The 22420-nt window shown below is 44.1% G+C and overlaps 1 protein-coding gene across 1 annotated transcript in view; it reads left to right on the plus strand.

Annotated features, from left to right (window-relative positions):
• The window catches only part of LOC127189536 (1-phosphatidylinositol 4,5-bisphosphate phosphodiesterase epsilon-1-like), a 201474-nt gene that overhangs the window by 96364 nt on the left and 82690 nt on the right, over positions 1-22420 (plus strand). Inside the window, exons 4-6 of the mRNA XM_051146421.1 lie at positions 14413-14558; positions 16952-17210; positions 18924-19129. Of these exons, the coding sequence (XP_051002378.1) occupies positions 14413-14558; positions 16952-17210; positions 18924-19129 (611 nt within the window). The remainder of the gene's footprint in view (positions 1-14412; positions 14559-16951; positions 17211-18923; positions 19130-22420) is intronic.

Here is a 22420-nt window from a genome sequence, read left to right on the forward strand (position 1 = left end):
AGTGACATTTGCTGAGTGACCTTTACAAGACATCTAAACTTTTTTCCCTCTGTTTCTCTACCAACTTTTTTTAAAAAATGAAATAAATAAAATCTAAGGTCTTTTTTAAATTGGAGAATTAAGTTTTAATTCGAAAAATCCTTGCTGGTTACCTGCTATAACATAGATCCTGGTAAGAACTGGTCTCTTCTCTGGGAAATCGCCTCATGGTCACCTTGACTAGGAAACAACAGCAGCCTATGTGCATCTGCCTCACTTTGAATTATAAGGAAAACCCTTCCTTGGTGTCTTGGACTTAGACTTTTTCCAGGGACACACCTATTCTGAATCTGAAGCACCAATCATAGGATGCTACGCTGCCCTTCCTGACTAGCCCACCCTCTTACAGCTGCCCCACCCAAGCAATCTCTAGTGATGAAGAAATAGATTCTCAGGATGCCAGACGCAGGTATCAGATCTGCAAAACTACCAGTGGGCAGGAGCCCTGGGCTGTGTCCACACCAGGTGAAAGGGGCTGGGAGGGGCCTGAGGCTCATGTTTCAAGCTCTTTCTAGCTGCTAGAAGGAAGGGGGAAAAATTACACAGCCCCAGGAAGAGAGGACACAGGACTAACTCATCCTTGAAGATTCATCACTCTCATTAGCATCTTAAAGGTTCCAAGAAATCCTTCCAGTTTTTTTTAAAAAAAAAAAAAGGCTTTTTCTAATCCCAGTGTTTCCTGAACTTATACTGCTGCAGACACTCTCCACAAAACAAGTGACATCTGGGAGAATATGTGCCCTGGAGCGTAGTTTGGGAAACATTACGTCAGAACTCTGCTGACCTATTTCTGTCTGGGGTCTTCAGAACAGGGTGGGATAACACTGGGCTATTCATTGAGAACCTGCTAGCCTGGAGAACAAGGGGGAATTTTAAGTTGCCCAGTCAAGTGTCTGTCCGTTGACATTTCAAAAATCGAATGCCACAGAGGGATCTGCACATTCAGACAGGCAGCAAACAGGGGAAATGAGTTTTAAGTAGCAAGTAGAGGCATGAGAGCCGGCCTTTGGATAGCTGTTTAGCGGTCTGAACCGAATTCTGTGCCACCAGCCCAAGTGTGACTGATTTTCCTTTGCTTTGCTCCACTAGAGTGAGGACCCTTCACATGCCCCACAGTCTCATAGCCCACTCACTGTGTATTTTACAGCATCTGTAATTGCTGGAGACTCTCGAATCTTTCTACCCTGTGCTTAATGTGCATGGCTCTGTTGGTTGGTTTTTACAGTGTCAGGATGCATTCTTTCTCCCAGGAAGATTAGTTTTGTTTTTGCCCACTTTTTTTTTTCTTTTAGACTTTTAATTTGTTTTTTCTTATTTTATATGTGTGGTGGTTTTTCCTGCATGTATGTCAGTGCACCACATGTGTGGCTGGTGCTCATGGACCCATAATAGGGTCAGGCCCCCTGAAATTGGTGTTACAAATGGACGTGAGCCGCCCTGTGGATGCTGGGAATCCAGCAGGGGTCCCCTCTGGAAAAGCAGCAGGTGCTCTTCACTGCTGAGCCTCTCTTAAGCTCCTGCTTCCGTTTTTAATAAATTACTTTGTTGTTTGTTTGTTGGTGGTGGTGTTTGTTGATTGTGGGGTCTCACTCGGCTGCCCCAGCTTATCTAGAACTTGGAAGCTAATGTGGTCCCTCCCGCTACAGCCTCTTGAGTGGCTGGGACTATGTGCATGCACTACCATGACCAGCAGTGACTTCCTTCTCAAAAATCAGGAACAATGTTCAAATGACAAGTGTCATGTGGACTTGAGTGTCACCCCATCCAACCTATAACTAGACTCCCATGTAACTAGTCCTTCTGCGACCCAGGACAGAGGTTCCCGGGCAGCAATTTGGGAGTGCCTACCATTTTTGCAGGGCTTCTTCCTCTAACAAGACTCATCCATATGTCCCCATATTCTCAGAAAATATCTCAAGCTGACCTCTTGCTCCTCTGCCTCCAATCCCTCACTGCCAGCTTTATTTAAACCACCTATTGATGGGTTTATTTTCTTGTGTGAGAGAGAGAGATGGGAGGGAAGGAGAGGTAGAGAGAAAGAGACCTCAGTTCCAGCTGTACCCTAAGCCTTGCTAATATGGTAGCCATCAAACTTAACTTCCAGGAGTGAACCTAAGGGGTTGGGGGAGGGGGTGGGGGTGGAATGTTGTAGTTTATGTACTTGTCAGTGCACGTGTTCATTCGTGGAGGCCAGTATTTGATGTCTGCTGTCTTTTCTTTTCTTTCTTTCTTTCTTTTTTTTTTTTTTTTTTTTTTTTTTTTTTTTTTTTTCCCCAAGACAAGGTTTCTCTGTATCGCCTTGGCTGCCCCAGACTCATTTTGTAGACCAGGCTGGCCATGAACTCACAGCTGAGAATAAAAGGCGTGCGCCACCATGCCCAGCTCCTTGGTGTCTTTTCTTGATCATTCTCTATCTTTAAAAAAACAAACAAGCAAACAAACAAACACATTTGTTTATTTATATATGGATGCGTGTAGTCAGGTGCCAAGGCGCACATGTAGAGGTCAGAGGACAACTTGTGGGTGTCATTCTCTCCTAACATAGGGATCCCAGGGATCAAACTCAAGACGTCAGGCTTGGCAGCAAATGCCTTTACCCACTGAGCCATGTGGCCAGCACTCCAACTTGATTATTTAAGACAGTCTCTCACTGAAGTGAAGCTGAGCAATTAGACCACACTGGTCTACAAGGGTCTGCCTGTCTCTTTCTCTCCCCAACCTCATCATTGGTATTACAGGACTGTACTCCCAACCCCTGACTTCTTAGTGGGTTCTGGGGATCTGAACTCAGGACTGTATGCTTGAGTAACAGGCATTTAAACTGCTGAGCCGTCTACCCAGCCCTATTGGTAGGCTTCTTGTGAGGGTTTGTTTCTACTTTCTTCCTGCCTCCCTTTGCTTCCTCTTCCTCGGCATTTCTAAGAGAAATGAAGAATCATTCTCCTGCAGGTTCTTATACTTGGGAGGAATGAATCTGCAGTGGTTAAAAAATAAAGTCTCAGTGTTTCCATAAGGACTACAGTGTGAAGAGGGAAGTGTTTATTATTTTTAACTGTCAATACTTGCTGGCATTTATTGAGATGTACATAGCTGTGCACTGGAAACTTTTTCATATATCATCTCTTTTATTAGTCACCACGCCTGTTAAAATAGAGGGCATTTGATTATTCCTAGTTTATAGGTGAAGAATTTGAATCTCTGGGTAGTTAAAAAACTTAATCCAGGTCACAAAAATTATGAGAGGCAGAGCCAAAAACAACACACACACACACACACACACACACACACACACACACACACACACACACACACAATGAACTTTCCTGGTTTGGGCTCCAAGTCCTGTGTTCTCTGCCATCTGATACACTGTCCTCTCTCCCTGCACAGGTTCTCTGCCCATGAGAAGAGAAGCAAAGATTCTGGGATTTACATCATCAGTTCCTCACTGCATTATATGTCCAAATCGCCCTATGTACATACAGGGAACAAAGTGACTGGTCTTCTCAGCAGTCTGTAACACATCCCTCTGTCTAGCAGGGCTGGGAGGCAATCCATCTCTGGGAAATGTCAATGCCTTTTGTTTCTTCCCACAAATATGCCAACACATGCAGACTTTTTTGTTCCTCCCATCCCCCTTTCAGACTGATTGTTGGTGTAGGTTAAGGCCTTAGCCCCTCAGCTCCCTGCTCACTATCTGCATAGCAGAGGCTGAAAGTTTGTGTTTCATACCAAGTGACATAAGAACTTTCTGGACTTTCTCTCACTTACCTGCTCCTGGGTTCAGCAAGATTCCAAAGCACCTGGTCTCTCTCAGTAATCCTGTCAGACTAACTTTACTCCTTCCCCTTCCCCAGAAAGTTTGGCCTCTTGCCAGTAGTTTCTCCAACCAAAAGACACAGCCAGGGAATCTCTGAATGGGCCCGAGACATTGCAGAAAAGAAATGAGAAGTCTTGCATTGCCTTCTTTCTCCAGTCCTAAAGTATTTCAGGGAAACAGACTCTTCTAGGATGATCCCAATTATCTATCAGTCTCTGTGTCTTGACTCCCCGGATGTAGTTCCCCAATGCTAGCGGTTTTGAGGGCGTTGTTAAAGAGCCAGCTGACAGGTAATTGTGATGGGACACCATCAGATCTGAGGTCAAGGATCTTGCCTCACTTTTCATACTACAGTCACCAGTGAATGCCCTGGCCTCACTGCGTGGGTCATCTCTGAAAAAGATGGCACTAATAGGGAGTTAGCTATTGTGTTTCATGCATAACACGCAAATGAGATGTTTGTGAGCACCCGACACCCATGCCAGACCTGTGCTGGGAGACATGAGCAAAGTAATCCTGCTTCAGGTAGCTCCTTCTCCTATGAGGGATAATGGTCACTGTGCAGGATAGTAACAGCAACCGCAAGTTATGTTAGCACAGAGGGCCTCTGAACTCTGAGAGCATGGGGTAGGCTTCCTAAAGGACTGGAAGTCTACTAGATGGAAGGATGGAGGTGGAAGAGCCAGGGACTGGAGACAAGATGGCTGTGAGGAGCATTTGGGCCTTCCCAACAGATGTGTCCAGTTCACTCTCATATATTTTCTGAACAAGAGACGAATGTCTGCATCTAGCTGCAGAGATGGTAGGCAATGCCAAGCCCAATGAATAATGGTGTCTAGGTAGAGGATAAAGCAAAGAGATGTTAGATCTCATACCATGAAACATTGGGAGTTCAAGAACTAAGTCAGGCCAGCAAAGTCTGGTGTTGGGGAGCCCTTGGGGGCAGGCCTGCCTGGGCTGATCCCGCCTCTGCCACTTGCCAACTCTGTGACTGAACCCCTCTTGCTTCGGTCTTTTATAAGTCAGGAGACATAGACAGACCGAGCATGAGCTCCTTGAGTCTTTTGTTCCTGGGAGTAAATTGCAGGCTGCACTCTCTCACACACTTTTTCCTCTTCAAGGTTCTGAAACTCAGGGAGTCCTTTGCCCTCTTCTTGAGGTCAGAGACAGAAGAGTGACCAAGTAGAATTTTTAAGGAGCAATGAGCAGGACCAAGTGTCACAGTCCTTGTACATTCAGAACACAAGCATTCTGATTCTTAAAGATCTCTGACCAGCTGCCTTTGTCAGACCTTGTAGCATCCCCACCAAAGTCTTTGCTAAGAGGCCTTTAAAAAACAAACAAACAAAAAACCAAAAACCATGAGCTCAGAATGGCTCCCCAAGGTTCAAAGCTATAATGAATTCATTGTTAATTCCTATAAGGGAAGATGGAAGGTATCAGAGCCTGGTTGTTTAAAAAGCATATCTTTCATTTTTGGTTCCTTCCCTAGTTTATAGGCATATAACCTTGGAGCCACTCTGAACCTCGAATGCCTCCTCTTAAAATGGGAGCAATGTCAGTATCAGCTCACAGGGCTGGAGAAGTAGAAGAGAGGCCGTGTTTTTCATGAATGCATGTCTAATACAGCTGAGCTACTTCTCTTGTCATTGTGGCCTTTGAAACCAAGTGAAGAGGCACTGGGGAGGTTATCTCTGTGATGGAGCACAGACTTAACACACATATGGCCCTGGCTGAGCTTGAGGACCAAAAAGAAAGATCATGTGAAGAAATAACTCACAAGTAGGATCAGGCTAATTCTGGGCTCACAAGTCCCTCCCTGCAAGGCTTTTCACATGCATGTTAGTTGTGGATTTTAACTTTATCATACTTAAAATGAGATAAAATAATCAAGACCCTATTGTAGAAGTATCAATAACTGTTTATATAAACTAGGGTATTACAAGATGAGGCTGATTTTTGAACCCCACTCTATTACTAGCTTTAGACTGAATGGCCCATTTAATTTGACTGGGTATGGGGAGAGAGAAAATGGATGCTGCCTCATAGCTGTTGGGGGTTCCCCCAAGCCTGCTTCATTAAAAATCATGCTGGTGCATCTCAGTCAGAATCTGTTCTGTAGCTGATATCAAGGCACTGAGTAGCTGTGGGTACAGACCCAATTTCTGAGTATCTAAGGAATTTATAGCTGAAGAATTCAGGAGTAAACAACTGCATTTTGCTAAGTACGGACAAGAGATTCTTCTAGGAACAGGAACATGGCCAGAATGTGCTCTTACCCTAGGAGCTGCTAGTGCCGAGAAAATGGGCATGCACACAGCTGGCCTCGTTGCAGGCCAAAGTATGCAGCCCGATCTTCCTTCGGTTCACTCCAGTCCTTCCTGCCCACATGCCTCAAACAGTTCCCAGCAGGGCCCAGTCATGCAGAAAGCGTGAAAAGAGTGATGCTGACATGGAGATGTAAAGCCCTGGGCGGTGTCTTAGTTAGGGTTTCATTGCTGTGAGGAGACACCGTGACCACGGCAACTCTTATAAAGGAAAGCATTTAATTGGGACTGGCTTACAGTCTCAGAGGTTTAGTTCATTATCATCATGGCGGGAAGCATGGCAGCACGAGCCGGAGAAGCCGAGAGTTCTACATCTGTATGCACAAGCAGCAAAAGAGAGAGAGCCTGGAACTGGTTTGCGTTTCTGAAACCTCAAACTGCCCCCTGGACACACACACACACACATGCACATGCACTTCCTACTCCAATAAGGCCACATGTCCTAATCCTTTCTAATAGTGTCACTCCCTATGACTTTTGGGGGCCATTTTCATCCAAACCACCACAAGAGGAAAACTGGGACCCAGCATCATAAAAAAAAAACAAAAAAAAACAAAACAGACTTCCAGAGATGCAGCATATGAATCAAGGCAAAGGGTACCTTGTACTCACCCAGTGAAGTACTATTTTATTTGTTATTTTTCTCCCACAAGTCTCCAAGTTCTAATCGTGTTTCCTCTGGTCCAGCATGGTGCAGTGTACATAGCAAGTGTCTATTAGAAAAGAAAGACTCACCTTAAACCAAAAAGGATTTGACAGGATTTTCTCCCCAGTTGCATTTTAGCAACAATTCAATTGAAAACTGCTCAGCAACATCGCCTCTACCCCCATAGATTTTTATCTATGGAGTGGTTGGACAGTTTCAGGTATGCCTGGGTCTAGGAATCTGAATGAATGAAGTTGGGTAACTTATAACTTTGAGATGTCATTTTGTTCCTAACAAGAAGTCGAGAAAAGGTTCCCTGTGAGCTATCCTGTTGGGAAAGGATCATGCTCAGGGTCCTCACAGATTCTTCTGGTCTCTAAGGTCTATATCTGGAACTCAGCCACTCCATCCCTCACATAACAAGACTAATCGTAGTCATAGCAGCATGTGCTGCCATGGTCACCCAGAAAACAGCCAGCCAGCTCTTCTCTACACACAAAGGGCCATTTCGCTCTCATATAGCTTCATGAGGTGAGTACTGTTGCCATTTTACTGAGAAGGGAACTGAGGCTCAGAGCAGCTAAGCAGCGTGCTTCTGAGACATGACCAAAGAAGCAGGGGAGCTGGAGGTCAACTGCGGCTCTAGCCACCTCAGTTGCCTATAATTTCCACTCCTGCTCCTCGCTGGCTCCCTCTGGCTTCTACCTAGTCCCAAGTAGGCCCTGGTAGTCAGGATGAGGAAGAGGCCAGAGCAGCTGGTCTGCAGTATGAGACTATCTCACAGGCACTGTGCTCTGCTCTACATCCCAGGGTGCCCACAGAGGACATTGAACCCTTAACCCATTCTTAGACTCTGGTGCAGTTAGGAATCACCAGAGTTTATCTGAACGTGCAGGTTCCCAGGCCCTGCCCTGCTCTTAGAGAGCCTGGTTTCTAAGTCTGAGTGAGGCCTTGGGGTCCACATTTGAACAGACTCTACCATCACCAGTGATCTCCATATGAGCGTCCCACATTTGAGGAGCGCAGGGTAGACATGGACATGTGTGATGACGCATGTGTGAGCAGCCTTGGTCGGCTAGGGCAGTGGTGAGTGTGCAGTTTACATAGCTACTGGGGAGAAACTTTGTTCAACTTTCACTGGCCTCTGTATATTTCACCATTTGAGCCCAATCTTTGCCATTAGAGAGACCAGCTACCCATTGCAGCATGTCTTTCTGACTACATTTATGCTGGTATATACAAAACCTTTTGGCAGAAATTCATCTGTCTCCTTTTTCTGGACCTGGGAACAGCAATAGGAAGCTTTTAGGCTTTCCCCAAATATAATTCCTGAGCTCTGGGAATCCTCCCTGCCCACGGCCTCCTGGGACTCTGGGTGGCCAGAGGCACGAAGCATCCCCGTCCTAGAAATGTGGGAACTATGGTCTCTGTCCTTGAGAACTCAGGGTCTGCTGAGACAGATGGAGAAGATCCATGTGAAAGTCAGACACGCAAACATAACAAAAACAAACTAGATGCACACATGCGTGCAGCAGTGAGAAGCCCATACAGTGCAACCATGCCCTCAAAGTTCTACATCAGATTAAAGAGATCAGGAAGGAACTGAATGGAAGGCGCCAAGTCAATCACAAAGACTGCCCTTCCCAAGGGAAATATGCATCAGTCATTCCTTTGTTCATCCACTTGTTTCCTAACTCTCTTTAGACTTACAGATGGTAGCTCTCAGCGAGCCGCTGATGTGGTTCCTTACTGTAAATGCAGCAGGCTTAGCATCTACCTTCATGGGGACACAACACCAAATGTGCACTTGGTCAGGGTGGCATGGGGCATCAGAACATGTGCACATAGGCCAAAAGAGAAGTCAGTGGTGCCTTTAAAACAGTGATGATTTTTGTCAGGTTCCTGAAGGTAGGCTTAGCTCTCCTTCTGAGGCCCAGGGCACAAGAACAAAAGACTTCTGAATTATTTGCCTCCCCATCTTGACTTGTGTACCAGTAAATGGAATTTCAGATCTCTAGTTCAAGGGCTATCCATACACTCCAGAGTGCCTACAGATGACATTGAACCCTTAACCCATTCTTAGACTCTGGTGCAGTTAGGAATCACCAGAGTTTATCTGAACTTGCAGGTTCCCAGGCCCTTCCCTGCTGTTACAGAGCCTGGTTTCTAAGTCCGGTTGAGGGCTTGGGATCCACATTTGAACAGACTCTACCATCACCGGTGATTCCCACGTGAGCATCCCACATTTGAGGAACACAGGGTAGACATAGACATGTGTGATGACGCATGCGTGGGCAGCCTTGGTCTGCTAGGGCAGTGGTGAGTGTGCAGTTTCCATAGCTACTGGAGCTGTGCCACCCCATGGCCCCTACCGTTTACAGTCAGGAGGACTAAGACATGGGCTTGGGTCCATGTGGACATTGATTGTGGGGGGCACAGTTCTACAGAGGAGGGATGATCTAGGAAGTAGCCTATAGACTGTCATATCCTCTCTACCTACAGACTTCTCCTGGAGGGGACACAGTTGGGCAAGGGTCAGCAAGGGCCCTTCTGAGGTATGGGTCCTTAATGACAGATCTAGGGGAAGTTCTTCCCAAAGGATAAGTAGAAATGAGCTAACAAGTTGGGCATAGGGAAGCCTTCCATAGGAGGAATAGCATCCCAAGTTCCCTGAGATGAACAGAAGCCTGGTTTAACTCTAAAAGTAAGGGTGTGAGAGGTGAGATAAAGCTGGCAAAGGGACTTGAGTCTGTGGGCCAAGAGAGACATCTGACTGTATACAAGACAGAGACAAGACCTAGTCGGCTAGGGAAAGATCACTTTGAATTCTGCAAGAACATTCCTTCCTGATTGAAATATGATGCAACCAATATGGTACTCGATGTGGGAAGACAGAGCAAGATGTTCAGTTTGGCTAGGCCTACAAGTACTGAAAGAAGCATGATAAAGATGAAGAAGAAGAAGAAGAAGAAGAAGAAGAAGAAGAAGAAGAAGAAGAAGAAGAAGAAGAAGAAAATAATGACAGGCATGTTGGCATACCACTAGTTATACCCACTAGGAAGGTTGAGGCCTAAGGATTGTAAGTTCAAGGACATATTAGACAACTTACTGAAACCCTATCTCAAAATAAAGAACGGCCAGGGATGTAAGCTAATGGCAGAGTGCTTGCCTAGCTTATGCAAGGCTCTGAGCTCAATCCCCAGCATAGGAAGAAAAGGAAGTTGGAAGGGAGGAAGGAACAAAGTCAAGGAGACACAGAACAGGCAGGCAGGAAGAGAAAGAAGGAAGAAGGAAGGAAGGAAAAGAGGAAAGATATATTTGGAAAGGAACAATTGTAGAGAAGCTTTGGGCTGTAGTCATGGTCCATGGGTAAGGGTCATCTGGATGAGCATGAGCCTCCTGGGATAAGCTCTTAAACTGAGGAGCTGGAGAGATGACTTAGCAGTGGGGAGTGACTTTCATATAACCAAGAGTCCTAGAGTGCCTGCTAACTCTAGCTCCTATCTAATGCATGCACTCGCACAGAAACTCACACAGACACATAGAAATATTCAATCAATGAATCATGTTTATGTACACAGGAATTGAGCCAAGACTCTGCTTCTCTGCTCATTCATGCTGACCCTTGAAATTAGGAAAAAGAATGTGCTACAGGTAACGCCCCATGCTCTGGTGTTCCCTAGAGGAGAGTAATAGGACTGTGTGTGTTTTCATGGTTTCCTTTGCGACTGATACCCTGAAACTCTTCCTGGAAAACCCCTCTTCTCTCCTTGGTAAGTGTAATTGCCATTAATGTTATGGCCAACATCTGATACCAAATTTTTTTGTCTCATTTTTTTTTTCGTTTATTTTGTTTCATTATTAACTCACATCACTTAGCACCAATAGAATCATAAATACCCTTTGCCAGCATAAGAATTGCTCTTGTAGTTTGTAAGCTGTGTGTGTGCGCGAGCACACAAGAGGAGGACGTTGGGGGGGAGTTTATGATAACATTGCTTATATAATCTCAACAACCAGGGGCCCTGGGGACTCACTCTCACGGATGGAACAGTTGGTTTAAATTATGTTTCCATGTGAAATACGGTATTGCTATTTTTTCCCTAGCATGTGGGAAAGTGTATGGGAAATGATTTGACTGATAGGAAATAAATCTGTGTGCGTGATCAGGGCTGAGACACAAAATGAGGGGGAGTGTCTGTGCTGCTCTGAGAGGAAGGTCTCTCCTGGGTGAGAGTTAACTCTTTCAGTCCACTACATGGTGGGAGAAAAGTCAAAATAGTTACTGTGACTTCCAACACGAAAGGCCTAAAGCCATGGGACTCGGACAGGCAGGAGCTGGGTGACTCCAAGGGAACTGTTTTAAATGTTCAAGATTCCGTTTCTACTTGTAAAAAAAAAAAAAAGTTTGACTCGGTTCCCATTCTGGGTTAAGGTCCATCAAATGCAAACCAAGCTAAAGGAAGAATTGGCTAGCAGCACCAAACCACGGCCAGTCTGTGTTGGCAAAAATTTCTTCTTTGGTCCGGCAGAGCCAAGGTTTCACTTAACAACTGTTAAATGGTGAGGAAACAAGCCTTGGAGACCAAGCAAGGGGTTTTGCTGGCAACTGCGGGAGCGCTCAGTTCTAAGAACACCATAGAATTCCTAGGGTGGTGAGGGAAAGGCTTGCCTCGGTGACTTGATTCCAGGTCTGTTCTTGTTTTGAATGGGGCCAGCGTCCACCAGAGCAAGAAGATAACAGATGGGTATATCCAGAGCCTTCTGGGTATTGAAGTGACAGCCTTTAACTTCGCTCATTTCAAAAAGGAATTATCATCAACTTACTCCAGTGCACCAACCTCCTGCACATAGCCCTGTTTTGTTACTACCCTGCCCCGTTGCCACTATTTTCCTACTTGTTTCTGTGGAGGGGTAAAAAGGAGGTGTTGAGCATCCATCCTATGCGTTGTACTTTGGGTTGGGTTTTGTTGATGGTGGTTTTTCCTTAATTATCTTAGGGATACCGTTCTTGGTGTATTTTTCTTTACTTCTGTCTCTGTCTTCAAAAGTGTAGCTCCAAATTGAGTGCTTAGGACAGTGACTTTCAACCTTCCTAATGCTGTGACCCTTTAATATAGTTCCTCATGTTGTGGTGACCCCCAGTCACAAAACGGGTTTTGTTGCTATTTCATAACTTTAATTTTGCTATTGTTATGAATCCTAATGTAAATAGCTGCATTTTCTGATGATCTTAGGTGACCCCTGTGAAAGGGTACTCAACCCCCAAAGGGGTCTCAACCCACAGCTTGAGAACCACTGGCTTAGGAGGATCTACCCAGGGCCATGTATAAAATAAACTATCACCTTTCATCATCTGAATAAAAGAATACTAAACAGAGAGTCCTAGTTTTTCAGTATCATGGCCCCTTAAGAAACTCGTTTCTCCTCTGAGACATATACTGTTTTTGTTTGTGTATTTGTTTTGTTCTTGTTTTTGATTCATTTCTTTTGCTTTGTTTGTGATGCTGGGTATCAAACCCAGGGCCTGGCAAGCCAAAGAGTCTATATCTGAAAAACTGGCATTGGGCATCCCTCTATGGTTGGCTGCTGACACTAAACATCATTAATTCTTATTGTTTCCATTTGTGGGCAGTGTGCCCTCTACCTTGAACTCTATTTCCTCAGATGTCTGGGTCACCATGAACTCTGTTCCGGCCTCGTTCTCACACAGGCTGAAGGAAGAGTTGTTCCTTAGGTTTCAGTTCCGTTGATGACCCATATGCAACTAAGTGATCAACAACAGACAACTGGGTCACCTTACCATGAGTTAGCTGAGGTAGAGAAAGCAGCTCCACTTGGACAGCAGTGGCTAAGTACCAGGACGAACAATAGTAAAATAATCTTAGAGCATAAAGAGATCATTTAAATACCAAATGTCATAAGAGGATGTAGATGTGAATCACATGCTAAATTTTATACTCTGGTAGAAAAAAAATGTCACGCTAGAAAAAAATGAGCTGAAGCCAGCAAACACAAGATTTCCTGCGTGCTCACTCAGTGGTGAGGGCTTTATGAAGCAGCTATCAAATGTCCAGCCCAAGACCAAGGCAAGCTGTTGCTACCTTTTTTGCCTGAGGATCTCCAGCAAGCCTCTTGGTTTCTTAGTCATCCTTGACATTGAACTGTGTGAGACACATGTGAGGTGTCACAGTCAAAGTACTTAGAGTGGCTCCTGGCACATAACAAGTGTTGGTGTTTCCTCTTCTAGTTCTTCTGTCATTGAAGAACATAATACATTAGTTCCAAGCTTGAGTGATCCTGTGGAAGAGAGGGAGGGGGATCTTAGGAGCTAGAGGAGTCAAGGACATCACAAGAAAACCCACAGCATCAACTAACCTGGCCCATCCGGGCTCATGGAGACTGAGCCTGTTGGGACTGACCTAGGTCCTCTGATAATGTGCTACAGTTGTGTAGCTTGGTCTTCATGTGGGACTCAGACCGGCAGCAACAGGGCTGTCTCTCACTATGTTGCCTGCCTCTGGGACCCTTTTCTCCTGCTGGGCTGCTTTGTCTAGCCTCAATAGGAGGAGATGTGCCTGGTCTTAATGCGACTTGATATGTCAGGGCTGGTTGGTAGCCATGGGAGGTCTCCCCTTTTCTCAAGAGAAATGGAGGAGTGATAGATGGGGTTAGAGGAGGGGAAGTGTGGAGGAAAACTGAAAGGAGAGGAGGATAGGGAAAGCTGCAGTCTAGATGTAAAGTTAATTAATTAATTATTTTTTTAAAAAGAGACTATTCCAAAAATGTTTGTATTTTTTGTTTGGTACCACACATTTTAATTTTTTAAAGATTTTTATATATTTATGCATATATGTGTATACATGTGTGTGTGCGCGCGCGTGTGCGTGTGTGTGTATGCACATGCATGTGTGTATTTGTGCACATGAGCTCATGCCACGGAAGATATGTGGAGATCAGAAGACAATTTGATAGATTTTATTCCCTCCTTTCACCATGTGGGTACCAGGGATGGAAATCACGATTTGGTGGCCAGTGCCTCTACTTGCTTAGCTGTCTTACCAGCCCTGATACCACACATTTCTTGCTTGATAAATGTTTTCAATTTATGAGCTAAATGCACTGACTACACTTAATCCTCATGGCCCTCACCCATGTTCCATCATGGATATCCATGAGCCGTGTGTGTGTGTATGTGTGTGTGTGTGTGTGTGTGTGTGTGTGTGTGTGTGTGTGTGTGTCTGTGTGTGTGTGTGTGTATCATGTAGATCAAGAGGGATTTTTCAGCCTTCTTATTTCAAGATGGAGATGAAGATGCAGACAGATTTAATTGCCAGGGGCCTTGGAAGAGCAGTGGAGCTGGGCTTCACATTAGAGTTCTTTGCTTACTTCTTTTTCTGGTCCCAAACTGACTCTTTTAACAAAAAAAACAAAAAACAAAAAAATATATATATATATATATATATATATATATATATATATATATATATACATACACACACACATATATGTATATATACACATACATATATACATATTTTCTGGGATATGTGTTCAGTGAATGTCCACCATTCTCCTTCCAGGTGAGCTCCTGGGTAACATGGCTGATCCTCACAGCAGGCTCCATGGAAGAGAAGCGGGAAGTCTTCTCCTATCTGGTGCATGTGGCCAAATGCTGCTGGAACATGGGCAACTACAACGCAGTCATGGAGTTCCTAGCTGGCCTCAGGTAAGGAAGTATGTCACTCTGGACAGATTCCTCTTTGTCAGACAGCTCTGCAGGAATTCCCTGGTCAGCCAGCAACACTTACCAGGATGGGCAACCAGCAGTGACCATGAAGGAGAGATACACTACTTTGTTCTAGCTCCACAGCCCCGGTCCCTCAAAGGGAGAGGAGAAGTCAGAGCAGGAATGCTAACAAGAAGAACTCGGAACAGAAACCTGGGAGGAACATTCCTTGCCTGCTTAATCCTGAGCTCATACTTAGCTTTTTAGAAACAATATTTTTATTAATTCTTTGAGAATTTCACCCAATATATTTTCAATATATCCACCCTCCACCCCTGACAATTTCTTCTATAACTACCCTCTTCACCTCATCCTATCCCTTCCCACCCAAAGAGATTTCTTTTTCTTCTTTTTTCATACCCCATGGAGACCAGTTGTGTCACCCAATGAGAAGTTGGGTCTGACCTAGAATGTGGTCAGCTTACCAGGGATCACATCATGACAGGAAACTAACTTCCCCTCTGCCAGCAGCCATCAAATGCCAATAGCACCTCAGCTAATGACGGGGTTTGGGGGCCACTTTTCACATCCATGCTGGGATTGTGTCTCGCTGGGATTTGCACAGCTCTTGTGGATGTTGTCATGGTTGCTATGAGTTAATCTGTGGACCTGCCCTGTTTTATCTGTAAGATAATTTCCTTGATGTTATCCACCACTCCAGCTCTTACAGCCTTTCCACTCACTCTGTCATGAAGATCCCTGAGGAGGGATGTGATGTGTATGTCCCCTTTAGGATAGGCACTCCACAATCTCTTCCTCTGTGCATATTGATCAACTGAAGGTCTTTGTGCTAATTGCCGTCTATTAAGAAGTTTCCCTGATAAGGGGTGAGAGATGCTCTGATCTGTGGGTATAGCAATACATCATTAGGAGTCATTTGATTCTTGTGTCTCTTTAGCAAAACGCTGCTGGATTCTCTCCTACTGTCTATGACCTATCTAGTCACAAGATCTTGGCTCCTTTGTTGTTGTTGTTGTTTTGTTTTTTATTCATTTACTTAATCACTTTACAGCCTGATCCCAGCCCCCTTTCTCCTCTCCTCCCAGTCCCACCCTTCCACCTCTCCCCCATTCCCTCCTCTCTTTCTTCCCAGAGAAGAGTACCAACCCACCATGGCACCTCAAGTTGCAAAAGGACTAAGCACATCTCTCCCACTATGGTATCGGTTTCATCTCATGGAGAGGGCCTTAAATCCAATCAGAAAGTGGTTGGCTACTCTTAGGCCATTTGTACCACTATTGCACCAGCTCGGAGAAGGGTGCTGAGGCTGGACCATCTTACATTAATTATCAGTGCAGATAGTCCCCCACAGACAAAACTGATAGAGACAATATCTCAATCAAGGGTTTCTCCTCAGATGTGTAAAGTTGACAATTAAAGCTATCTAGGATACCATGTTACTATGAACTAAATTTGCTGAAGAAGCCGCATTGTTTTACTGAAGAGCCAGCAGACTGACCTTGGCAAGCTAGAACATGGTGACTGTGGAGAGGAGAGATATTGAAAAATCAAGAGCCAACACTCTCTTAGACTGTGTTTTGTCTCTTTTATATCTGTTTACTGCCAACCTCTGTATCTGACATAACATTGAAATGACTCCTGGGTAAAACGTTTGGAATGTATTGCTAAGCCCTAAAGCTAACACTGTCATAAAATAGCATTTGAAATCTGACAAAAAGGTTTCTCTACTTTGTCCACCCCGTCTAGCTGCAGCTCCCAGCCACGTTTGCTGATGTATGAATTTCTTTTGTTTGTGTAGCCTATTCCATGGTGGAGCATGTCATTTAGAGAACTCTAAACCTGTGCTTCGGAGCCCTGTTCACTCATATTTGCACAGAATAAGCCATTTTCTTGCATCCTTTGAAGAAGTCATTTTACATCAGGGTTATATCAACCTTCAACCTTGTTTTCCTCTGGGTAATAACTACCAGGGAGACAGCATTTAGTTTTCAGCTTTGATAATTAACCTTATTTGATTTTTAATCTTTCCTATTTAATTTTTAAATGTATTATTACTGTGTGTATCACATACGTCGGGGGGGGGGGGCGCGTGTGGAGGTCAGAGGACAACTTTATGTTTAAGTTTTCTCCTTCCCCATTTACATGGGCTCCAGAACCCAACTCAGGTCTTCAGATTTGTACAAGTACCTTTACCCACTGAGACAGCCCTAACTTTGTAGTTTATTTTACATAAGTAATATTCTTGTCATCTCAGGGAGTAAATGAAGATAGAAATCCTAGTAAATAAACAAGGCACTTAGACAATGAGCTTGTGCAGAAGTTTACCTACATGCTTCAGGCTTAAAAAAAAATATGTCATTTGTTTACAATAGGTCAAGGAAAGTTCTAAAGATGTGGCAGTTCATGGACCAATCTGACATCGAGACCATGCGGAGCCTGAAGGATGCTATGGCTCAGCATGAGTCTTCTGTGGAGTACAAGAAGGTAGTGACCCGCGCCCTGCACATCCCCGGCTGCAAGGTGGTTCCCTTCTGTGGGGTGTTCCTGAAGGAGCTCTGTGAGGTGCTTGATGGTGCCTCTGGCCTCCTGAAGCTCTGCCCACAATATGGCTCCCAAGAAGAGGCTTTGGAGGTAAGCTTCTCCAAGTGGGCAGTCCCCAAGAGACACCCCGCCCCCCACCGGCCGGCTGTGGACTCACTCGCCCGCCCGTTCTATGGGAAACCACTTCCTGAGCCTAGAGCAAGCCTTGGTATGTTGTTTCTGGGCAGAGAAAAGGTCTTTGAAAGTTCTGGAGAAAGCAACAGCAGCTGTTTGGAACTCGATTGCCTTTCGTTGGGCTTAATGTGACACTGTTGAGCACAAAGGGGAAAGTGCTGATGGAATTTTGTTGTTTTAATTTCAAAAGTTGGTAAGTTTTTTGCTGTTGGATAGAGCTATCTAGACTCAGAGGGTAAAGTCAAATGAGAGCAATAACTTCCAAATCAGTGGGTGGAGGAGGAGTGGGAAAGCTAATGTTGCCTTCTTTTCATGCATGCAAGAAGATGCCAAAAAACAAAAACAAGCAAGCAAAACCAAAAGTGGTGCCTCGTCCATACACATTCCAGGCCCAGGCCCTTCCGCCCCACCCGCTGCTCTCCGATGCCTGTGGCTTTTGCTCTTCACTCCTGCCACAGTGGAGGGGATAGTGTAGGCTTTAACCCAGGACACTGCCCACTAAGAGTAAGGGGCCCTGAGAGGCTCAAAAGAAATAAGGAAACCTCCCTCTGAGGTGTTTAAAAGTGAAAGAGAAGTCATTTTAAAATGGGTTAGGGAGGTTTTGGAGGCATCATGTATTTGGAAATTGCAAGCCCAAACCCAGAGTTATTCACATGCACATCTGTAGATGACAACACTCAGTACTGACCTGCCCCCCACACACATACGTACACATGCATGCACACACACAGAGATGCACACATGCACACACACACATTTGCACGCACACACACACATTCGCACGCACGCACACACACATGCATGCATATTCCTTCTTACTTGTAGTGGGAAGACTCATAAAATTTCAGCCTATTTCATGTCACCTGAGAACAGAGACATCATTTGGTCTAGGAAGATTCGAGATCCCCTGGAGTGGACGGGTGACACACACTGCCTGGTATTCCCTTGGTCTTACAACTATTGGTATTAAAAGTCCAGTAAATGAATGAGATGGCTTTAAAAAAGCAAACAAACAAACAAACAAAAAAACCTCCCAGTGGTGAAAAAGGAGTACTGCCTCTCTTGACTGAGTTGTGGCTCTCCTTTCTGATTCTGGAAGCTTCCTGGTCACGACCAAACCACAATAGTAGCTTTTAAAACATCAAGAGGCTACCGTGTTCCTGTAGCACATATGGTCAAGAAAGCCAAAAGGCAGCTTTTAAAATGTTTTTCTTGAGCTGGGTCATTACATCTTGTTCATGTCATAGAGATCTTTAATCATGGTTCTCTTTTCAATTCCCATTACAGGAATAAAACCGCCACCCTTCCCTGTAAAGTGGCTAACCTTCTCCCTGGGGAGCCATGGAATAATATTATTGCTTGTGTTATAAATTCAAAGTGCAGTTTAGATTCTTAGAGGTGCTGAGGTTGTCATAGCGAGAAAAGGGCAAGTTTGGGGACTTCATGTGGTGCAAAGAAGAAAAAAAAACTTAGGAAATAAAGCTTATCTTGGAGCCTTTATTCTCCACTGCTGTAAACTAGGCTCAGATACTATTATTTCCTGCTGTTTTGGTTTAGGCCTCCTAGATGTAGGCTATTCAGACAGAGTAAGTTGCAATCGTGCATCTTGAGCTTTTTTCCCCCCTGTAGTTTGTGGCAGATTACAGCGGACAAGATAACTTCTTACAACGAGTGGGACCGAACGGCTTAAAGAACTCAGACAAGGAGTCCACGGTCAGCAGCATCTTTCAGATTATCCGGAGCTGCAGTCGAAGTTTGGAGATGGAGGAGGAGGACGGCTCCAGCGAGGGGACCGGCTCGAGGAAGAACTCCTTGAAGGACAGAACCCGATGGCAGTAAGTCTCAGCGCCATCGTGTATGTGGGTGGGTGTCTGTCTTCTTCACCACTGAGTAGTTTTTTTCCCCCATTCAGTTGAGTTTCACATAAAACCTCAATTAAAAACATGTCATTCACATGCCAAACCTTATTAATTCTGAATTCGAATTTATGTTTCCCATGTTGCTCCTTTATTCTAAAATTGCTACATGCGTTTAATTTTTTTCCATGAGTTGTAGACTTTTTAAAAGAAAAAAATTATTAGTTTTTTTTTTTAAGTAATGGTAAAAATTTAGAAATGTACATATTATCCCTATAAAAATAGCTAAGGCTATTTTGATATTTCTAAAAGATCAGTAATTGAATTTCAAGACTGGAGTCTCAGTCTTTTATTTACTTTATAGTTTTTGTAATAGTGATTCCTATTAAATCTTGGGTAGAGTGCTAGGGTGGATATTAAAATATTTTAAAATAAGGTATACCAATGTCATAGGTGATACTCAACAGCCACCTGGGAACCCAACTTCTAACATCTCATTTTGGTAACACTGCACCAGGAGCTATTTTAGTTAGCCCTGCACACACAGGAGATCGGATATTTCGCAGCAGCTGCTTAGCTGTTTCAGCTGCTGTGTGTCATGCACTACAGTCTAGCCAAACAGGGTCACACACAGCAAAATGACAGAAGGGAACCCAGGGGCCTGGGCACGTGCTGACCTTCTGTAAGGCCCTTCACACATAGCAGAGGCTGGCCCAAGGGGAAGAATCCATTCAGGTGCCTCAAACTCTTAAGTCTACTGGCTTTGAGGGCTTCACTGCTCAAGGCTTGAGGTATAACGTCTCGTGCATTACTCACTATAGTTGTCTCAGAGCCCTTGGCTTGAGGAGGCACACTGTGATGAGCACATATGCTGATAAGGATATCAGCTGTTTTAGAAAATGACTTCTTTGGAGCTGTGATAAATCCTTGGGACTTGTAGCCAATGTAGAAATAAGCATCATTTGTCTGAGTCTCTGCTGCTACTTTGTTTTAAGAGAGTATAGCGAATCCCAGATTTCTTCAGCGTCTTTGGGCTTTCTCCCACACATCATATCCTAGCTCACTTCATTTAAAGGATTAGTGCTCCAAGATTAACCATTCACCACCTCTACTATAAAATCTTGGCTGCAATGTCGAAATATCTCACATATGTCATGTATTAATTCTTCTGCTGTTTTACTGTATCTCAGGCCAGAGAACACTTTAATATGTTCTCAATAGCAGGTTGCTGACACCAATAGCAATCTTTACATGGAGACAAGGCTGTCTACAATGAAGGCTATCTCTTCAGGAAATACCTCCCTGCCATTGAAGTCCTGATCTATGCCTTTCCTATCTACCTATCCCACCACATCGGTATCTATGGGCTTATCTGCTGCCACAAAAGATTTGTGGGTATTTACAAGGGTAAAAATAAATAATTATGGTTATTAGTGAAAATGGAAATAGGGATATGAAAAATAATGGCAGAAACATACCATTTCCTCACACTAAGATGTGGATGAAATTCCTTCCTTAAAATCTACAAGTAGCCGTATATACATGCACAGTGATTAGAGCCAGTGGGATGGGGAGGACAATAAGTGGGAGGGGCATGATGAGGGCTGGAAGGGACAAGTTGGAGCGGGAGTAGGAGGTGGTTATCATCAAAGTGTATATACTATACGTGGGTGAAATTCTAAAAGAATGAACAAAAATCCTACAACTAAGGGTTTACCATTCATATAAAGTGAATTTCGCATGGCATCGTTTTGTAGCAGCCTTCATTTAGGGGCAGGTGTATGTTTGTGGGTGTGGGTGGCATGTAATGGTATCAACATTTCCAAAGCAATGCCACTTTTCTAAGCCATGAGCTCTCTTTACTCTCCTTTCTTTCCTCTGAGTTTATTGAAAGATAAATTTATTCAATTATCCTATCACTCTTGGGAAGTTGCTTCCTCTTCTTCCTTTTTGGAGACAGTGCCTTGCTATGCTTGTCACCCGTGCAGGCACTTAACTCACAAGCCTCTGGCTCCCAGCTGGTGGATTACAGTTGTGCCCTACCACGCTCGACTCCCTTAACTTCTTTTACCTTTTAGTTTTGCAAGGATGTCTTAAAGTAGCCTTTAGAATTATTTATTTGCCTTTCTGTCATGTTTAAAGCAATTACGTTTCATTAAAAACTGTGCCTTATAGATCACAGAGTGCTCCTTTGTGTGTTTGTGTTTTGTTTGTTTGAGAAATCAGCTGTGGATCTTTATCTGCAGTGGAGGAATTTTTGAAAATTACCGTTTGGATTAGCACATGGAGAAATAAGCTTCACTGTATATTTTCATAAATATATGCCATTATGCTTTTTATTACATTCTATTCTGATTTCTTCCTTCCGTTCTCTCCCCATATCTCTCTCCTTTCTTACTGCCCCTCCCATCAGAACAGCCCATTTCTACTTTCAGGACATATATATTCCATTACCTGTTCTTAGCCTCACCCCCTTAGACGTTTGCATCCTCTGTCACAGTTCATTTTTACTTTCATGTCATACTTTTTTTAAAATCCAGATTCCATATACGAGAGAAAACACACGGCATTTGTCTTGCTCAGTCTGGCTTGTTTATCGTAGCATAATGATCCTCAGTTCCGCTCATTTTCCTGCAAATGTCATAAGTTCATTCACTGTGTATGTGTATTTCCTTTATCCATTCATCTGTTGGTGCACCCGTAGGCTGGGTCCATACCTGAGCTCCTGTGACTAGGACAGCAATAAACTGTGGGGTGCTGACTCAGAAACAACATAGCTAGAACACATGGTATTTCTATTTTTAGTTTTAGGAGCCATTATACCTATTTCCATAGTAGTATGTCACTAAGCACTCTGCCTAGCAATTTATGAAAGTGCATATTCCCTCACATCCTTGTGTCTTTTTTCTTAATGATAGCCAACCTGTCCTAGAAAAGATGGACTCTCAAAGTAATTTTAATGTACATTTCCCTAATAGATAATGATGTTGAGCACTTTCTTTTCTTCTCTCCTTTCCCTCCCCTCCCCCTGCACCCCTCCCTCCCCCTCTTCCTTCCTTCCCTTCTTTCCCTACAAATGATTCCATGCAGCCCAGACAAGGTCTCAAATTCATATGTGACTGAAAATGGCCTTGGACTCCTGACCCTCCTGCCCCTCTCTACCAAGTGCTGGGATATCAGGAAATGTGCCCCACACCAGGATAGATGTTGAGTATGTTTCCAAACATGTATTGGCCAATTGTATTCTTTCCTCTGGCCATTCTCTGTTCA

Source organism: Acomys russatus, chromosome 5, assembly GCF_903995435.1.
Source record: "Acomys russatus chromosome 5, mAcoRus1.1, whole genome shotgun sequence".
Lineage (NCBI taxonomy): Eukaryota > Metazoa > Chordata > Mammalia > Rodentia > Muridae > Acomys > Acomys russatus.